Here is an 18,837-nt window from a genome sequence, read left to right as displayed (position 1 = left end):
CCATTCTCCCATATCACAGAGTCATGAATTGTCCCTCGTACAGATATAATGGTGGGCCATTATGATGGAGTTGATGAGCAGTTGAGGAAGAATGTACAGAAAAGTAAGTGATGGGAAGGAAATGATGGATTGCTCTGAGACCCAGCATAGGCTTGATAGGCTGAGTTCCTCCCTGGATGTGAGGAGATACAGAAGTATGAAAAACACATCAGAATCCTCATTATTGTTGTAGATGGGGGCCTGCAAAGGACAATTTACACTTCTGCTTCAGATTTTTCACAGTCTGAGGACTGTGAAATGAAATAACCACTTTAAATGACACTTGAACTCTGGGAAGGAGAGTGCTGAGAGCAGGGATAAAGGATGCTATTGACAAGGTGTGACATGTAGTATCCTTGGAGCCTTAGTTTTTACAATTATGTCAAGAGGTCGGAGTTTTAACAGATGGTTGTCTATCCATTTGTAAGCATCACCTAAATTAACCAGCTCTGCAATGAAATCAAAAAGGACAAATTAAAGCAAAACTAAGGCAGATTAGTCTCCTGGTGGAATCCTTGTGAATTACTTTAAATCAAGAAAGACAGATTCAAATATTTTCATAATTTTGAACGATAGAGTCATTAACAAGCAAAAATATTTAATAGTGTGTGTACACAAAGCTGGAAGGAAATGTGCAAATGCAAAAAATCCAAAAAAAAAACACTGAAGGCAGTTGAAATCAAATGATGAGGAAATATGAACCTTCATCATTTACCATTGACATTAACGTACTTATTATTGGAATGATATATTGGCCTTAGAGGACATGTAACATAGATTTAGCAGAATGATACTGGGCTTAAAGGTTGAATTTCAGAAAGGTTACATAAGTTTTGCTTCTATTCCCTTGAATTTACAAGATTGAGGAATGATTTAACTGAAGTCCTGATAAAAGGACATAGATCCAAAGAAACCATTTCTGTTGGTAGTGGACATGCTCTTTAATGAAAAATATACTGTGAAATAATGAAATGCAAAACACGTTTTCTTGCAAAGGTTAGTAAAAATCTGGAATCCTCTTTCTGCAAATGCCCTGTGGACATTGGATCAATGTAAGTTTTCAATTGCAAGACTGATTTTCTTTCATAATATGTTATATGGAAAAGATGAACACTGTAATCAAAGTCTAGATATACCACGAGTTAACTAAATGGTAGAACAGTCTTGTGAGGGTTGAATCGACTGCTAATGGCATTGTATCTCGAATCATTTGTCAGCTGCACTAATTAGAGTTAAATATAATCCATGATAATGAAGGATATAGATCTTGTGAATCCATGCATTTTCAGGTCTTGGAAGATGGATTTGAAACCAATCTAGATGGGGAGATTGAAACTACCTGTCTGCAGTAGCTTGTTGAGTGTTAAATAAAATCAGTTTCATAATGTGTATCCGGATTTTTTTTTGGTGAGAAGGAGTCAATTTAACATTGCACTGGTATTGACAATGTTAGGCTCGGTGACAAATCTATTATCATTGGCATGTTGCTGACAATTAAGTTTGCCCACCCAGTGAAGATATCAAAACAACATAATCAAACCCTTGAGCAACACACACAAAGTGAAGGAGGAACTCAGCAAGTCATGCAGCATCTATGGAGGGAAATAAGCAGTTGATGTGTTTATGTCTGGAAAGGAAGAGTGCAGAAGCCAGAATAAGGTGGACGTGGGGTGGTGGAGGAGGAGTACAAACTGGCAGGTGATGTGGAACCAGTTGAGGAGGAAGGTGGGTGGGAATGATGTGAGAAGCTGGGAGGTGAAAGGTGGAAGAGGCAAAGGGCTGAAGAAGAAGGGATCTGATAGGAAAGGACAAGAAAATATGGGAGGAGGTGGGGAACAAGAGGGAGATGATTGACAAGTCATGTGGGCGGGTAGGAGAAAGAGAATGTGGAAAACTAAAAAAGGGGCAGGGAGAGCAGAGAAGCGTGGTTACCAGATGTTAGAGAAATCTATGTTCTTGCCAGCAGGTTGCAGATAACCCAGACAGAATATGAGATGTTGTTCCCCCAACCTACATTTGGCCTCATGGTGGCAGTAGACAAGGCCGTGGACAGACATTTCAGTGTTAGAATAGAAAGTGGATTTGAAATGGATGGCCACTGGGAGATCCTGGCTGTTGTGGCAGATAGAGCAAAGGTGCTCAACTGTACTCACTCCTCCTTCTCTTCCCACTTTCTTAGTCTGGCTTCTGCCTCCTTCCTTTACTGTCCTGATAAAGGGTCTTGACCTGAAACGTGACCTGAAACTTCCCCTCCCTGGATGCTGCCTGACTTGCTGCATTCCTCCGGCATCTTGTGTGTGTTGCTTAAGACCTGCAGAATCTCGTGTCAGTTAATCCTTGCCGAGCAAATGTCATTGCCGTCACAACAGATGGGGAGAAAATTGGAGGAAAAAGTATTTCAACACCATCTTACCTCACCGCTACTTCCACTGTAATCCTGAAACATCTGCAAAAAGGCACGTCCTTTCATATTGAAGAGAAATCCTGCAGCACAAAATTCAGCTGGGGAGATGGTATGCTCTCCATCCATATCAAATAGGTCAAAAATGGAGCGAGAATGACGATAAAGAAACTGCTGCTCCATCTTATCCTGTAACATTTAAAACAGATAGCGATAATGTACGCAAACATGAGGAAATCTGCAGATGCTGGAATTTCAAGCAACACACATAAAAATTGCTGGTGAATGCAGCAGGCCAGGCAGCAACTATAGGAAGAGGTACAGTCGACATTTTGGGCTGAGACCCTTCGTCAGGACTAACTGAAAGAAGAGATAGTAAGAGATTTGAAAGTGGGGGGGGGGTCCAAAATGATAGGAGAAGTTAGGAGGGGGAGGGACGGAGCTAAGAGCTGGAAATTTGATTGGCAAAAGGGATATGAGACGATCATGGGACGGGAGGGCTAGGGAGAAAGAAACGAGGAGGGGGTAGCCCAGAGGATGGGCAAGGAGTATAGTGAGAGGGACAGAGGGAGAAAAAGGAGAGAGAAAAATAACAAACAAACAAATAAATAAATAAATAACGGATGGGGTACAAAGGGGAGGTGGGGCATTAACGGAAGTTAGAGAAGCCAATGTTCATGCCATCAGGTTGGAGGCTACCCAGACTGAATATAAGGTGTTGTTCCTCCAACGTGAGTGTGGCTTCATCTTGACAGTAGAGGAGGCCGTGGATAGACATGTCAGAATGTGATAGTGTACATTCGCTGTAGTTTGACTTCATATTCTATTTGGTCTAAAAATAGTTGTATTTTAGAAGCTTTCGAACAAGAATTCTACATAATTAAACAACTTTGATGGAAGAGAACAAAGGTACAGCTTGCTGAGGAAAACATCTAAAAATACCGAAGGCATTCTTGTTAAATCATTGGATTCGTATCACCGTGAAATAAATATATTGAGTGGTATTTGGGTTCCTTTTACCACTTATTATCAGTGAAGCCCAAAGGTTTTACAGTTGACATGGGAAGGGAGCTGGAGTCAAATATTTACATCTTTTGTCATGGACATTAAATTCTGGTGACAGTGGGTTCATAAATTTGCTCTACAACTCCTCTGCAGCCTCTCAACCTGTGTAGTGTAGGTTAACATCCCCGTCAGAAATTTGTCCATTTGCCAGGAAAATGCCAGTTTTACCTGTCCCTATACAGTATAATGCATCCATGAATACTTGATGTGGTTAGTGGATTAGTGTAATTGGAATATTTCAAAATTGAGTGATAGAAAGTTTTTATTTGGCCAATATAAAAACGTTTCTGTGAATTTCTTTTGGGAATGATATAGCCCAATAAATTTTCTTTGACTTAAGTTTACTGTCCCCTAACCGTAAAGTTATTTCTGGTTAATCCAACATTTTCTTTAATGTTGGAGGCTGACGAAGTAGAAGAAGGTTTGATAAAAGCACACTGGATGAGGCTGCCCCAGGCGGGATGAACTCTGTCCTTGTACTGAAATTGTCTCAGTCCATATGCAATGAATATGAAAGAGATATGCATCAGAGTTCTGCTCAGGTATAAAACCAAAGTGCAATAGAAGCAGACACACCAAGCTGGACTATTCATTGTTTATTCATTGACTGCATATCCAATCCAAACCTAACCCAGAGCTTTTTAAGAAAAAGTGAAGAGAGACTTACTATGCCAGATGCGCTTTGCTATTGAACATGAACAGAAGGCAATAGTAATCCTGAGATAATCGACCAGACCTGAATAAAGTACGTAGCTGGGCTGGCACAAGAAATCTAAACCTGATACAATCCCAACTGTTTCATCAGAATAAATACCCAATACAGGCTTGAAGTATATAGCAAGACACTAGTTTACCAAAGATTAGAACACACTTAGGGAAATTTTGTATTGTGTCGCAGGCTTATCTCAACATCATTAACTTTTATCATGGGCTGAAGGGCCTGTTCTTTTGCATTACTGCTTCCATTCCAAATTTTACTTTCAAAAATATTGCTTTTTGCACATGAAATTCATTTCATAATCTCACAGAGGCTGCAGGCTGTGTGGAATGAGCTGCCAGAAGAAGTGATGGAGACAGGTACAATTAAAACATTTGAAAACCATACCTTATTGGCAATTATGATGCAAATTAACATGTAAAACTCATCAAATCCAATCTCCCCTGAGGCTTTCCAATCAAGCATGATGAAAGTCTTTTGGATATGTTTTTTGCTCATGTCTGTGACACAACGAAGGAGGTGAAAAAATTGAACATCTGAAAGATAATCATGAAACAGAATGTTTTGTGAAAATTGATAAGCATGTTTCAGATTTACCAATCTCTCATTGCCATCAGTTAAATTGTCTTTAAACGGCACCACATAGGGGTATTGTCCTATTCCCAGATGTAGTGGATAATTGGAATTGAACAAAAGTTTGTACCTTTTTCTTGTACATGAGATAAGGCATTATCTTTGGCTGAGAATGAAGAACAATTAAAAAATTATCTAGATTGATATTGAACATGATCCTTTTTCAAGATTGTGATGGACTTGCATTGGAAATTAACATTAGTGGGCAAATCTTGTCAATTCCAGCAGATCATTGGAGTGTTACATTGATATGTTTTGTCCTAAGTCTATAATTTTGGAAGATTTGAACAAATGGATCCTGGAATTCTAATAGTACAAGAGAGGATACAGAGAAAATTAGCATTTCAATTTTAAGGAGAGACCAGATCTGCTTTCTCTGGAGCGGAGGATGTTAAGAAGGGACCTGATTGAGGTCATACAAAAAATGTTGGAGGAAGTTAACAGATCAGGCTGCCTGGCCTGTTGAATTCCTCTAACATTTTGTGTGCTTTGCTCCAGGTTTCCAGTTTCTGCCGTCTCTGACTGCAAGTTGAGGTGACATTTGTACTTCCCCTCCCTTACCCACTCACTGCTTTCTGCAGGGATTGCTTCCTCTGTGATTCCCTTCTTCATTCATCCCTCCCCACTTATCTCCCTCTTGGCACACATCCCTGCAAGCGACAGAAATGCTACACCTGCCCATTCACCTCCTCCTTTACCTCCATTCAGAACCTTAAACTGTCCTTCCAGATGCAGCAACATTTCACCTGCCAATCTACTGGGGTTGTTTATTGCATCCATTGCTCCTCTATGTCGATGAGGCCTGACATGTTGGGGGACTGCTTTGTTGAGCACCTCCACTCTTATCCTCCAAAAGCAGAATTTCCCGATGGCCAGCCATTTTAATTCCTATCCCCATTCTTGCTCCTCTTTTGCTATAGTGAGGCTACTCTCAGGATGGAGGAGCAACATCTAATTCTGTCTAGGTAACTTCCAACCTGATGGCATGAACATTGATTTCTCCTTCCATTAATGTTTTTCCCTTCTTCTTTCCCTCTTCTTCTGTTCCCCACCCTGGCCTCTTACCTCTTCTCCTCATCTGCCTATCACCTCCCCCTGGAGCCCCTTCTTCTTCCCTTTCTCCCATGGTCCACTCTCCTCTCCTATCAGATGTCTTCTTCTCCAGTCCTTTACTTTCCCACCCACCTGGCTTCACCTATCAACTTCTCACTATCCCCCTTCCCCTCCCACTGCCTTTTTATTCTGGCTTCTTCCTCCTTCCTTTCCAGTCCTGAAGAAGGGCCTCGGAGCAAAATGTCAACTGCTTATTCATTTCCATAGATACAGCCTGATCGGATGGTTTCCTCCAGCATCTCGTGTGTGATATTCTGCAGCGTCTCTTGAGTCTGCATGATTCAGGTATATAACATTATGAGAAGTATAAATTGGGAAGAAGGGAATTGTTCCCCAAATCAGAATAAGTAGAACTGGAGGTGTTAGGGTGAGGGGTAAGAGATTTAAAGGGGATCAAAGGGCAACCATTTGACCCTGAGAGTGGTGAATACCTAAATACATTGACTAAGAAAGTGGTGGAACCGAAGTCAAATGACAGCACAAGTATTTGTACAAGCTCATGGATTGCATTGGCAGAGAAGACTAATGGCCAAGAGCTGGAGGATGGATTAATACAGATGATTGTCCATTGGTTGAAATAGTTGTGATGGAACAAGTGGCCAATTTCCATGCTATATGACTCTAGGTAGAAATTTTCTGTACTGAACATGCACATTTATCAAACAACACAAATAGGCAATGGTAAGCTCTCTCAGAAGTGATGTTAACTACTAGAAACCTGTCCTTGGATATTAGTCAGCAACTTTCAAATCTGCAAGCATCATCTTTTTCAAAAATCTACCTTGACACCTCTTTCCTTCAAAATTACTGTTCATCATCAATTTGTGTTCTAAACAAAGCCTTTGATTGAATTATTACTCTATGATTCACGGCCATCTTTGCCTTGATTCCTCATGTGAATCCCTTGAAGTTTTATCAGCCTTGATGGAATATGGAGGTGGCCTTTATCACAGTCACAAATGACTGCTGCAAATTATACAATTTCATTCTTCTTGACCTATTCACAATAATACATATCACTGGTCACCCTCTCTTTACCATTGGTTCTCCTCATGGATGGACCCTATTCTCATCTACAGGTGATCCTTGGTGCGATCACTCAGACACAACATCATGTCCAGCATGTCTGCTGATGACATGAATCACTCTTTCAAACACCTCTTGGACCATTCCATTCTCTCAGACATGACACATCGTTCATCTGATATTCATTACTGGATGTGCAAATTTTCATACTACCAAATGTGATCGAGAATGAAGCAAATCTAGAGCCATAGAGTACAAACACAGGCCCTTCCATACAATCTATACAAATCCCATTTTTCCACACTAGGCCCAAAGTCACTAAGCATTTTAAGTGTTCATCATTTTAAGTTCTCATCTAAATGCTTCTTAAAAGTCTTGAGAGCATCCGCATCCACAACTCCCTCAGGCAGTTCATTCCAGTTCTGGATGAAAAAAAGTGTTTCTCAAATCTTGTCTAAATCTCCTACCCCCTCCTTTAAACCTGTTGCTTCTGCTTATAGATATCTCTGATAAAGAAGATTTTTCAATATCTTCTATTTTTATGTTCCCCGTAAATTTGAATGTCAGTCTGACACCCCACCCCAACCCCAACTCCAACTCAGCCTTCTGCACTCCAAAGAAAGCAAATCCTCTGCATTTCCTCTTGTGTAAAATTATCTGACAAATTCAGCTCCCAAACCACCCTTCCTTCCATGAACTGGCCTGTAGCCAACCCGGATCACTTACAGCTTCAGTGTCAAGCTTGTTCTCCAAATGAGTCTTCATCCATGTGTTCCTCTATCACTACGGCTGCCTAATTTCACACTGTGCACTATCCCTGTTCCTGTCTGAAATCTTTATCTATCCTGTTGTTACCTCAAGACTTCATTTTAATGATACTGTGTTTCCAGCTCCAATCTACTACCCTACATAACCAAATAGTCTTCTAATCCCCTGATTCTTAACCTGGAAGAAGGATCATACATTCACTGTGCCTTTGATTGCTTCAGTACACTGGGTACTGGTCTAACAATGCCTTGATGTCAAAATCCAGGTCCGCGTTTTTCAAATTCTTTTTCAACCTTCACTAGCCACCAATTCCAGCACTTAATCTGAAACTGTTTTTGAGTACTACAAGTACTCAGAATTTGTTATTCCTACAATCCTGCAATCTTCCTATGTAAATTACTTTACCATTGCAAGCCATATGTTAGCGCTGAACCCCAGAGGTCTCTCTTTAAAATGGTTAGTTTTTCTTTGTTTAAGACATTTTCCAAATGTACTTCCTTGTCCAGACTCTTCTTCATCTGCACTGCTATTTTTGTTGTGATATGGTTTTGAACTGTGCCAAACTTTTCTTTGATAATATTTCTGTTAAGTTCCCGGGAACTTTCATTAAGTTAGCGTTATTACATAAATGTAAGTTTATGTTTCTGCTTCAGTTTGGAGCAGTCAAAAGGAAAAGAGGAGCTGCATGGGAATTTGCAAGGTAATTCAAGATTGTTTTCTTGAAAATCCAGCACATTCTTTCATCTATCTGAACTTTACGGTTTAATTCATAGTGGAAATAGAACCTTCTTAACAAAACACCAACAATGCTGCCGCCTAAACCAAGGTGAAGCTCAAAAACTTAATCAGAATATGTCTGGATTAGATTATTATTCCTAAACTTATTCAATATTAGAGTTAATTTTCTTTCTAGAACTTTATCTTACCATTTAAAGTCCTGCTGTCATGGACATCCAAAAGTTTAAAATATTCTAAAAGGAGCACAGTATTCCTAACTGACAATAAAACATGAATTCTGTCAAGATACAAAAAATTAAAAATAAATCCAGGTGTCAGTTGCATTTTGAAAGTAATACTACCAAGTTTAGTGACAGAGATACGAGCTCTAATTTCACTGTCGTCAAAGTGAGTCTGCTTATCTGAGGTAAGCAAAAATGAATCTGACTGTTAAAGAACAAAGATATACAGTTCTGATCCATGTTTTGTGATGCGTTAAAGAAGATTATTTTCAAAGGTGTATTCTATTTTGTCACACAGCGTGACTTCACAGTGGGATTGTTTACCATTGACATAATTTAGAATTAACCAATGTTTATTGAAAATGAGGTGCCAATTTTGCACACTATAGTAGGGAAATGGGGAACTTCTGAGGATTTCTTTTTGTTGTCATAAATCTACTCTCAAAATCACAGTTTCATCTGTTCCACAGTTCTGTACCTGGCTTAAGCAAGAAGTAAACAAAAATCTTAACAAGCAACCACCTTATTAGTAGCCACTGGAACTAGGTAGAGAAATGTGTGCGTGCAGCTTTTAGGGAATTATTTCAAATAGATGATCATAGAGTCATGCAGCATGAAACCAGGTCTACTGTTTCAACTTGTAGTTACTTAGTAACAACTAGTTCGATTCCACAAACTGTGGTAGTATGGCTTTTTTATACAATTCAACAGATATTTTAATCAACTTTGACTCATTATGTTATGCCTAGGCACGTAGATTAGAATATACTGGTAAATACAGCAAAATGAATGTCCTGCTAACTAATCAATCCTGGGGATACCTTTACAATGACTGAATGCCCAATAACAGCAGTGAAGCACCCAGAAGAAGGATGCAGATAACCAGTATCATACCTGTTCAATGATGACAAGGAGCAAGTCAAACAAAAGAATTGGTTTTAGAGACAGCAACCATCCTGAATGTACCAACTATTCCTTAATAGTGATCATGTCAGCTCATCTTGGTATAAAGAAAGTGTATGGATGGCACTTGGACTTCAACTTCAACAACACAACTGTCACAATGTTCCTCATACTCTGTTCTTTCTACAAAACTGGTTAAAATTATTTAGTATGAGAAAGTGTAGCCTTCTACTTATTCTATCAAAAATGCTGACCATTAACGAGTTGAACGAGGACAATTTAGTTAGTTTGATTAGTTAATAAGTTCAGTTCAGTTAGCAATATTGCTGAGCATAGCACTCAATACTATTTTCTATAGTAGAAAAACCTTTGTACATTGTGATACATTCCATACACATCATTATGATGACATAATTTTCCTCTTTTTTTTGAAGTTTCAGATAAATGCTGGCTTTTGTTGGGGAATTTAAATGTACTGGTGATCACATTTTGAAAATAAAACAAATTGTTTCATGAATTATGTTTGGAATCCTGTTCTCTTTTGAAGTATTTTTCATTCTGTACTGTGTAATAGATTTTAATGAAAGTTGATATTGGATACAAGTTGATACAATGAACAGTAATACTCCTCAGAAACAGAAGTATGCCAACACAAATAGAGACTTGTCAGAATTCCTGAATATAAAACATATCATTCCTGTGTTTGAATCAGGACAACCTGTGATGATTTCTTCATGAGTGTCACTACTTTAGTTTCAGTTTTAAGAGAGTGATTTAAATGAACAAATTATAATAGTTTCACTTCATATCATTACATAGAACAACTCCAAGTGAATAGATTTGGAGCATGAGGGGCATAGGCTCGGAGTCATGTGGTTCCCAAACTATTTTGGTTTACTGCCTGCTTGGCTCCCAAGTCACATTCCCAGCACCTCCCTCTCCCTCTCCAGCCAAAACATAAAAGCTATAAAGAATTTTGATTTAAGATGCACATGAAAGAAAATAGGAACTGCACATTCATAACAGTGACAAGTAATTGCAAAAGTTATTCAAATCTATTTTAAAGCTACAAATAAAATTATTTCTTTATTTAATTACAGTAAAAACTATTTTCAGCAACAATTTTAGAGTGTATTTTAGTAGTCCAACTGCTCACGACTTCAGTGTCTTTTCACTTTTCAGTGAGATAGATGGGCTTAGTGCAGTGGTATCAGCTTCTCAACATCAGGCTGAATGTCATTCAGGATACATCTCAGATCCATACATTTAGTAACTTGCAGTCTGTTTCATTACTTTGAAAGAAGTTAGGCAACTGCACTTGACTAAATATGATGTTGGAAAGGCAATAAAAAAACATCTTGAATACAAGAAAGTCTGCAGATGCTGGAAATTTAAAGTAACACTCACAAGATGCTGGAGTAAATCAACGAGCCAGGCAGAATTATTGGAAGTGAACAAATAGTCAATGTTTTGGACCAAAATCCTTCTTCAGGACTGAATATTTTGTGTGTATGGCAAAGAGCATTTTGACCTTTCTCCACAGGGCAGGATAGCAATCAGAGATTTCTTTCGGAAAACAAATGTCTTGATAGGCTTATTTGAATGTCAGCTTCAGCTCTGTCATTTTTTAGCGAGTTTAGTTCTTCCTCCATTCTTCCTGTTAATTCATCATTACCAGTGTTCAGGAATGGATTTATTACCCAATAGGAATTTGAGTCGAGAGAACATCTCTCTGACATGTCTTTACACAGCCTACTCAGGTTGGGTGATACCTGATGGTCATTATCTGGTGTTCTTTTTTTCCACCTCAGATTATTGATTATTGAATCGATTACTGAATCATTTGAATCTTAAAAGAATTTTATCACAGGCTCAAAAAGTGCATAAAAGCATCTCAGGCAGATTTCTTTAAAGAGACATTTGACTTCTGTGTGCAACAACATGTGTTCAAACTGTTCATCAAAATTCTCAAAGTTCTCAAAATACTCAAGAATTGAGAGCATACCTTTGCTTATTTCTCAGAACTATTTTCAAAATTTAAAGAAATTAATCTTCAATTGCTAGGAATTTATGTGAATCATCAAAGTCAAATCAGTCATCTCCACATTTCTCTCCAAGTTAACCCTATTTAAGCCCCATTAGCCATCATGACCTTTTACAATTTGCAGGCCTCTCTGAGTTGGAAGAAAAAGCAAGAATACCAGATGATAATCTACAAGTATAATGTGCACACATGGTTGAGCTGCATAAAGACATGTCAGAGAGATTTCAGGATCTTCTCTCAATTCAATTTCCAGATTGCATAATAAATCCATTCCTGAACACTTGCAATAAGGAATCAACAGGAAGGATGGAAGAAGAATTGATCTCACTACAAAATGACTTTGAGCTGAAGCCAAGGTTCAAAAAATCATATCAAGACTTTTGGTTGCAGGAAGAAATCTCTGAGCACCATCCTGGACTGTAGTAGAAGGTCAAAATTTTCTTTTTCCAACTTCATATTTAGTGCTGCAAATTACAGAACATGGGGATCTGAGAGTTTTTCTAAGTTACATTCAGCCTGATGTTGAGAAGATAATATCACTGCACCATCCATCTCATTGAAAGTTGTAAAATCAATAAAGTAGTGAATATTTGGACTACTAATGTACACTCTAAAATTGTTGATGAAAATAGTTTTTACTGTACTTAAATAAGGAAGCTTTAAATAGCTTTTTTATAGCCTTAAATAGATTTGAATATATTTTAAAATATTTATCACTGCTTTGAAGTTGCAGTTTTGATTTTTTCAGTGTGCCTTGTAAATCAAAATTCCTTATAGTTTTTATGTAATGACCAGAAAAGCAGAGGGCGGTGCTGAGGATGTGGTTTAGGAGTCAAGGAGGTGGTAATCCAGAGAAGTTTGAGGACCACTGGTCTAACAGAACAGTGCATTAGCAAGAAATGGGGTGATTACATGGTCATTGTAATCTATTATGAGGCACTAAGGATCAAATGCTTATAATAATTAATTTCTTAAATTAAGCATCTAATATCTCAACTGCCCACCTTGCTACCAAGCATACCCCACTGCCCCCTTTATCTTTAACTCCCCTTTAGAAACTCTCATCACACTCAGAGGAATGACATCACCCACGCTGGAAAGCATTGGGTTAGCTCATCACAGGACGTGGTCACCCCACAGTTTTAAACACTGTCCCATCCAAGCAGCATGGGCGTGCATTTCCATGGTAACTGAAACGCTGTCATGTGCAAAGCCTTTGTTGGAACTAGCCAGGCAGTACACATTCACATTCAATCTTACCTTGAGTCTACAGTACTAGGTACTGGATGCCTCAGCCAGGCAACATTTAAAACCCATATTGATCCTGTCAAACCCAAAGAGAAACTTGTATGATCTCAATCACTAATTTTTCTAATCTTGGGAGAATCCACATTCACTTTGCTTAACTTCTCCTCTTGCAGTAAGTCTACCAATCCCCAGATTCAGTGTAGTGAACCATCTCTTTTGCAAATATTTGCTTTCTTACGAAGAGGTGACATTGTAATGTGGTGGTTAGCACAGCGCTTTACAGTACCAGTGACCTGGGTTCAATTACTGGCGCTGGCTCTAAGAAGTTTATATATTCTCCACGCAACCGTCTGGGTTTTCTCCCACAATACAGGGACGTAGCATTTGGTAGGTTAATTGATCATTGTGAATTGTCCCGTGATTAGGTTAATGTTAAATTAGGGTTTGCTGGTCGATGCAGCTCGAAGGGCCGGAAGGATGTATTCCGTGCTATAACTGGGACCCCAGTTGTTTACAATATATATTAATGACTTAGTTGAGGGAATTAAATGCAGCATCTCCAAGTTTGCGGATGACACGAAGCTGGGCGGCAGTGTTAGCTGTGAGGAGGATGCTAAGAGGATGCAAGGTGACTTGGGTAGGTTAGGTGAGTGGGCAAGTTCATGGCAGATGCAATTTAATGTGGATAAATGTGAGGTTATCCACTTTGGTGGCAAAAACAGGAAAACAGATTATTATCTGAATGGTGGCCGATTAGGAAAAGGGGAGCTGCAACGAGACCTGAGTGTCATTATACACCAGTCATTGAAAGTGGGCATGCAGGTACAGCAGGCGGTGAAAAAGGCGAATGGTATGCTGGCATTCATAGCAAGAGGATTCGGATACAGGAGCAGGGAGGTACTACTGCAATTGTACAAGGCCTTGGTGAGACCACACCTGGAGTATTGTGTGCAGTTTTGATCCCCTAATCTGAGGAAGGACATTCTTGCCATAGAGGGAGTACAAAGAAGGCTCACCAGATTGATTCCTGGGATGGCAGGACTTTCATATGATGAAAGACTGGATCGGCTAGGCTTATACTCGTTGGAATTTAGAAGATTGAGGGGGGGATCTTATTGAAACGTATAAAATCCTAAAGGGATTGGACAGACTAGATGCAGGAAGATTGTTCCCGATGTTGGGGAAGTCCAGAACGAGGGGTCACACTTTAAGGATAAAGGGGAAGCCTTTTAGGACCAAGATGACGAAAAACTTCTTCACACAGAGAGTGGTGAATCTGTGGAATTCTCTGCCACAGGAAACAGTTGAGGCCAGTTCATTGGCTATATTTAAGAGGGAGTTAGATATGGCCCTTGTGGCTAAAGGGATCAGGGGGTATGGAGAGAAGGCAGGTACAGGGTTCTGAGTTGGATGATCAGCCATGATCATACTGAATGGCGGTGCAGGCTCGAAGGGCTGAATGGCCTACTCCTGCACCTATTTTCTAAGTTTCTATGTTTCTAGGTTTCAATAAATAAATAAATATGTGTGTGTGTGTGTGTGTGTGTGTATATATATATAAATAAAATGAAGGGTGTCCAGATCATCAACAGGGTGATGAGGAACTCATCTGATATATAGTTGGCAAAAAATACAACCAGTGTTACAATAGACTTATAATTGTAAAAAAAAACTTGATGACAGAGTCAGAATTGGTATAAAATTATTTCCAGAGGTTTCACTATGACATCAGATTCAGGGATGGGAACTGGAGAGGGATTAGGGAAAGTAGAATATAGAACATAGAACAGTACAGTTCAGGAACAGGCCCTTTAGCACACAGTGTGTGCCAAATTAATTAAATAATCAAATGCCCATAAAATTAACACTTCTGCCTACATAATGCCAATATCTTTCAATTTCCTGCACATTCATGTGCCTGTGCAAGAGCCTCTTGAACATTCCTATCACATTTACTTCCACCACCACTGCAGGCAGTGCTTTCCAGCCACCGACCACCCTCTGCGGAATAAACCTGCCTCATGTGTCTCCTTTGAACTTATCCCCTCTCATCCTAAGTGCAAGCCCTCTGATATTTGATATTTCAACCATGGGGAAAAGAGACAGGCTGTCTACTCTAACTATGCTACTCATAATCTTACAATCCTCGATCAGATCTCCCTTCCTAGTTTGATCAACATTTTAGTTTAGTTCATACCCTCTAATTCAGGCAGCATCCTGGTAAACCTCTTCTGTAATATCTCCAAAGTCTTGACATTCTTCTTATAATGGGGTGACCAGAACTGAATGTAATATTCCAGATGTGGCCTAAAAGCGTAGAAAAACGAGTAATTGAGAAATGAACTTTACTAGCTCATGGACACTCAGCAATGATCCTAGCAAACCTACATCTCATAGTTTGCACTCAGTGCCAGCCATTCAGTCTTGATAGCCACAGACTGCATGCCACTCACAGAACAAGGTGGAACATAATTGGTACATATAACTTGGTAGTGGAGAACTTGCCTCTACAGACTTGCGGTTAAGATCTTATTCCCAAGCTGTAGATAATACACGCACACACCTCTTGCCTTACTGCCTTAAATCACCATCTTCCTAGCACTGTATATTTTTCCTTCCAGATAGCAAAGAAGTAATGCAGCACCAAATAATAATAAAAGGGTGATTGAAAAGGTTGCAAAGGTAAAGGAATGCAGCTATTCAGCTACACTCCCATTTACTGAGAGTTTTTGTACTTGGAGTTTAACCTGCAGGATATGCACGAGGTGAGTCATTGGGCAGCAGTGAAGAGGCCCATAGCCAGAGGGGGGTGGGGGGAGCAGAGGGTGAAGGGAGAAGCAGTGCCAGCTCCACAAGGGAAACACCTTTACCGGGCCTTTTATGGGACAGCCTCAAGGACAAGGATATATGCAAAATGAAAAGCTGAACACATTGCCAGCCCTTCCAAAAAATCTTTGTGTGTTGATGAGGAACATGGGAAAGTCCAATGTCAACTTTGTATATGAATTAACTCAGAGCTTGGAACCTATCCATCCAACATGGAAATGATAGACAGCTCCATTCAACCACAGCCAACTTTAATGCAATATCTAATGGCGTAGAAGTTGCAGTTGCATTCAAAAGGGAATTTTAGGTCCTAACAATAGGACATGAATGATTAGTTTCTCCAAATGATCATTAAGGATCCTGGGACCTCTCTGCAGCAACAATAAATTTCTTGGTACAGAAATAAATGGTAAACTCTGATTTATTGAAAAGCTTTCCAGCTCTGGCTTGAAATACAATCCAAATCTGGAGCTGAAAATTAACGTCTGAATTTTGAGATGTGGCTGGAATAAACATCCCAGAGTGGCTTCCTTACTGAATTGTTGCCGCTTGTTTGCTTAAGACATTTATGTGTGTCTGTTTCCTGCCAATCGTGATCTTCTTGGCTCTCCACCTATTATTTCTGTCATGCAACATTCCACATAGAATGGCCATGAAGTGACCATGTTTGTGTTAATGATTATTACAGATGATTTGAAGTGAAGCCAATTTCCATTAGCTTCTGGTACATCACCTGCTAGAGAGTCCAGCAACTCCGAAAAAGTGTAGAAGCACCAAATTCTGATTGGATCTGAACAGAACAGAGAAGAACCTACCTGAAAGTACCTGATGATCCCATTCATTCTTTTGGCATCTCTCCCCTCAGGCTCCCGGTACTAAAATCTCCAATCTTATTTACCATCCTTGATCACTCCCAGACCTGGATTCTCACCTCCCTGATCAGCCTCCAACTGAGGCTCTGACTCCATTGTGTGAGCCCAGGTTAAGGAATCCCTGACCTACATGTTTCCGAACTCTCCCTTCAAATCTCACATTGATCCCCTACTCCCCAATTAAGGCCCAAATTCATGATCTGAAATCCACACCCCAGGCTCCAGCCCCAAAACACCTCTCTGCCATCCACATTCCCATTCACTGATTTCATTCCATATGAGGACCATTTGCCCACCTGAACCCCATCCATCTCAGAAAATGCATCATGCAGCACTCCACCGGTGCTCTGTAACACTTAATCATAACACCAGGTTTGATAGAGACTCATTCATGCAAAAGATGTCAGACCTATTCAGTAAAGTCAAATGCCTTGAATATATAACTATGGAATTTTGCTGTTGCAAACTCGATTAAAAAAAAGTAGTCATTGGTGTAGTTCACAACAACTCTTTGACCTATCTTTTCTGGAACAAAATCATTTTTGACTTCTCATATCACCCTGAGGAATCTCAGTCTAATTAGTTGAAAAGTCACAAGGTAGATGAATTAGACCTGTGAATGAGGGAAATGCATTGGAAATGAAATTGATTAAACTTGGATTCCTGCTGAAATTCTCAATAATTCTCTGAGTTTTCTTGGCATGGATCTATTCCTTCACCGCTGTTGTATTGGACTGTATAATTGTCACTTTCTTTGTCATTTGAATTTCTTATGCCTACTTGTGTTTTAAGTGGTTACCTGTGTATATGTGGGTGTTCAGAGTGTTTCATAATGATTATGGTTCTTTGTGTTCTGGAAACTTCTTGAGTGTTGAATTATTTGAATAGAGGTTATCCGATTGGTTAATTCTTATCTACAAATTTGAATTGAATGTCTTTTATCTATGGAAATTCAATAGAATTAACAAACTAATATGAGAAGCGGAGCACATAGACTCTGGCTCTCTCTCTTTTGTTCTTTCCTGCCATCGCCACTAGATTCTTGCAACTCTCTTTCCTCAATTCCTTTGTTCTCTCTGCGTTTAATAAAGCAATTGTGAGCAACAAGTTTTATATCTCATCCTTGACTTCTGAAAGAACCTCAGATCAAAAACACCAAAATCCAGCAATTTTGGTGTAGTTGACAAGGATGGTTGCAAAGATTTAAGGACTCGGAAGAATCCCAGATGAAGTGGAAATTTTCAGCACACGAACTTAAAAGGAAGGCTTCAAATCACCATGTAGTGGAAACATAAGAATGAGGGAAGCTATTATACATTGCTGTTCTTTTAAAAAAAAACTGAAAAAAATCAGAAGAGCTCTGAAATTAATACTGTGGTCAAATTAAATTAGTACAAGCCATTGGAGTACTAAGAAATCTTTGAAGATTTTGGCATTATTTCCAACAAAATTTTGGTTGCAAGATTGCAATCCAATAACATTGTGAGAGCATAGTGCAAGTGATTAAGTCTTACAAGTTAAGTCTTACATAAGATTAAATTAAGACAATGGCCAAAGTCATGAAACCAACTACACAATCTGTAGTTAAGTGTGACTGAGAGTTTGAGCTCTTACCTGAATACAACATCTCGGTTTGATAAGATTAATTTTAAAAAATTAATCAAATATACTAACAATGTTAAGCATATTAAGAAGGCATGTGATAAGATCCAGAAAATGCCTGAGCAAAAGGAAAACTGGAAAATATGAGTTAAAGATAAAAACTCATGGTCAGGTTGATTGAATGTGTGAGCAAGTGAAAAATTTAGTAAAGGAAATAAGGAAGTTAACTAATCAATTGGGAAGTAAAATAGAAACATGATAAACTATAAATGATAAAGACAGTAAAAAGTCTAAAGAGCAAACTTCAGCACTAACTGAACAAGTGAGAAAATGACGTGATAAGCGTAATCAAATCAAAGTGCATTGTGCGGTGCTAAAAAGCAAACTGAAGCAGTGTGAGAATGATCAAGAGGGACTTCAAGAAGGTGGTCCTGCCAGTGATGCTTCTTGGGAAACACCCCCTATGTGGAAACAGTGCCAGCATCTGAATTCTGTGAAATTACAGCATGGATATGGCATGCTGTAGTGACTGAAGTGTTGGGTGACAGTAATGGAACAATAGTGGCAGATTCATCATCTATTTTTAATGCCCTGAAGCAATCATACAAGTGGTTACAATT

General features: G+C 39.1%; 1 protein-coding gene across 1 annotated transcript; it reads right to left on the bottom strand.

Moving 5' to 3' along the window:
- Positions 1 to 254: 254 nt before the first annotated feature.
- Positions 255 to 15,236, bottom strand: LOC134349904 (EF-hand calcium-binding domain-containing protein 9-like). Its single transcript, XM_063054867.1, has 4 exons — positions 15,115 to 15,236; positions 4,611 to 4,759; positions 2,453 to 2,629; positions 255 to 290 (listed from the first exon to the last, which is right to left on the bottom strand). Exons 1-4 carry the CDS (start codon positions 15,131 to 15,133, stop codon positions 255 to 257), a joined length of 381 nt encoding a protein of 126 aa, XP_062910937.1. The 5' UTR covers positions 15,134 to 15,236.
- Between the last annotated feature and the right edge of the window lie 3,601 nt (positions 15,237 to 18,837).

The sequence above is a fragment of the Mobula hypostoma genome, chromosome 7 (assembly GCF_963921235.1).
Source record: "Mobula hypostoma chromosome 7, sMobHyp1.1, whole genome shotgun sequence".
Taxonomy (NCBI): Eukaryota; Metazoa; Chordata; class Chondrichthyes; order Myliobatiformes; family Myliobatidae; genus Mobula; species Mobula hypostoma.
Note: the sequence above shows the minus strand (reverse complement) of the source record. Positions and strands in the feature narration are given on the sequence as shown.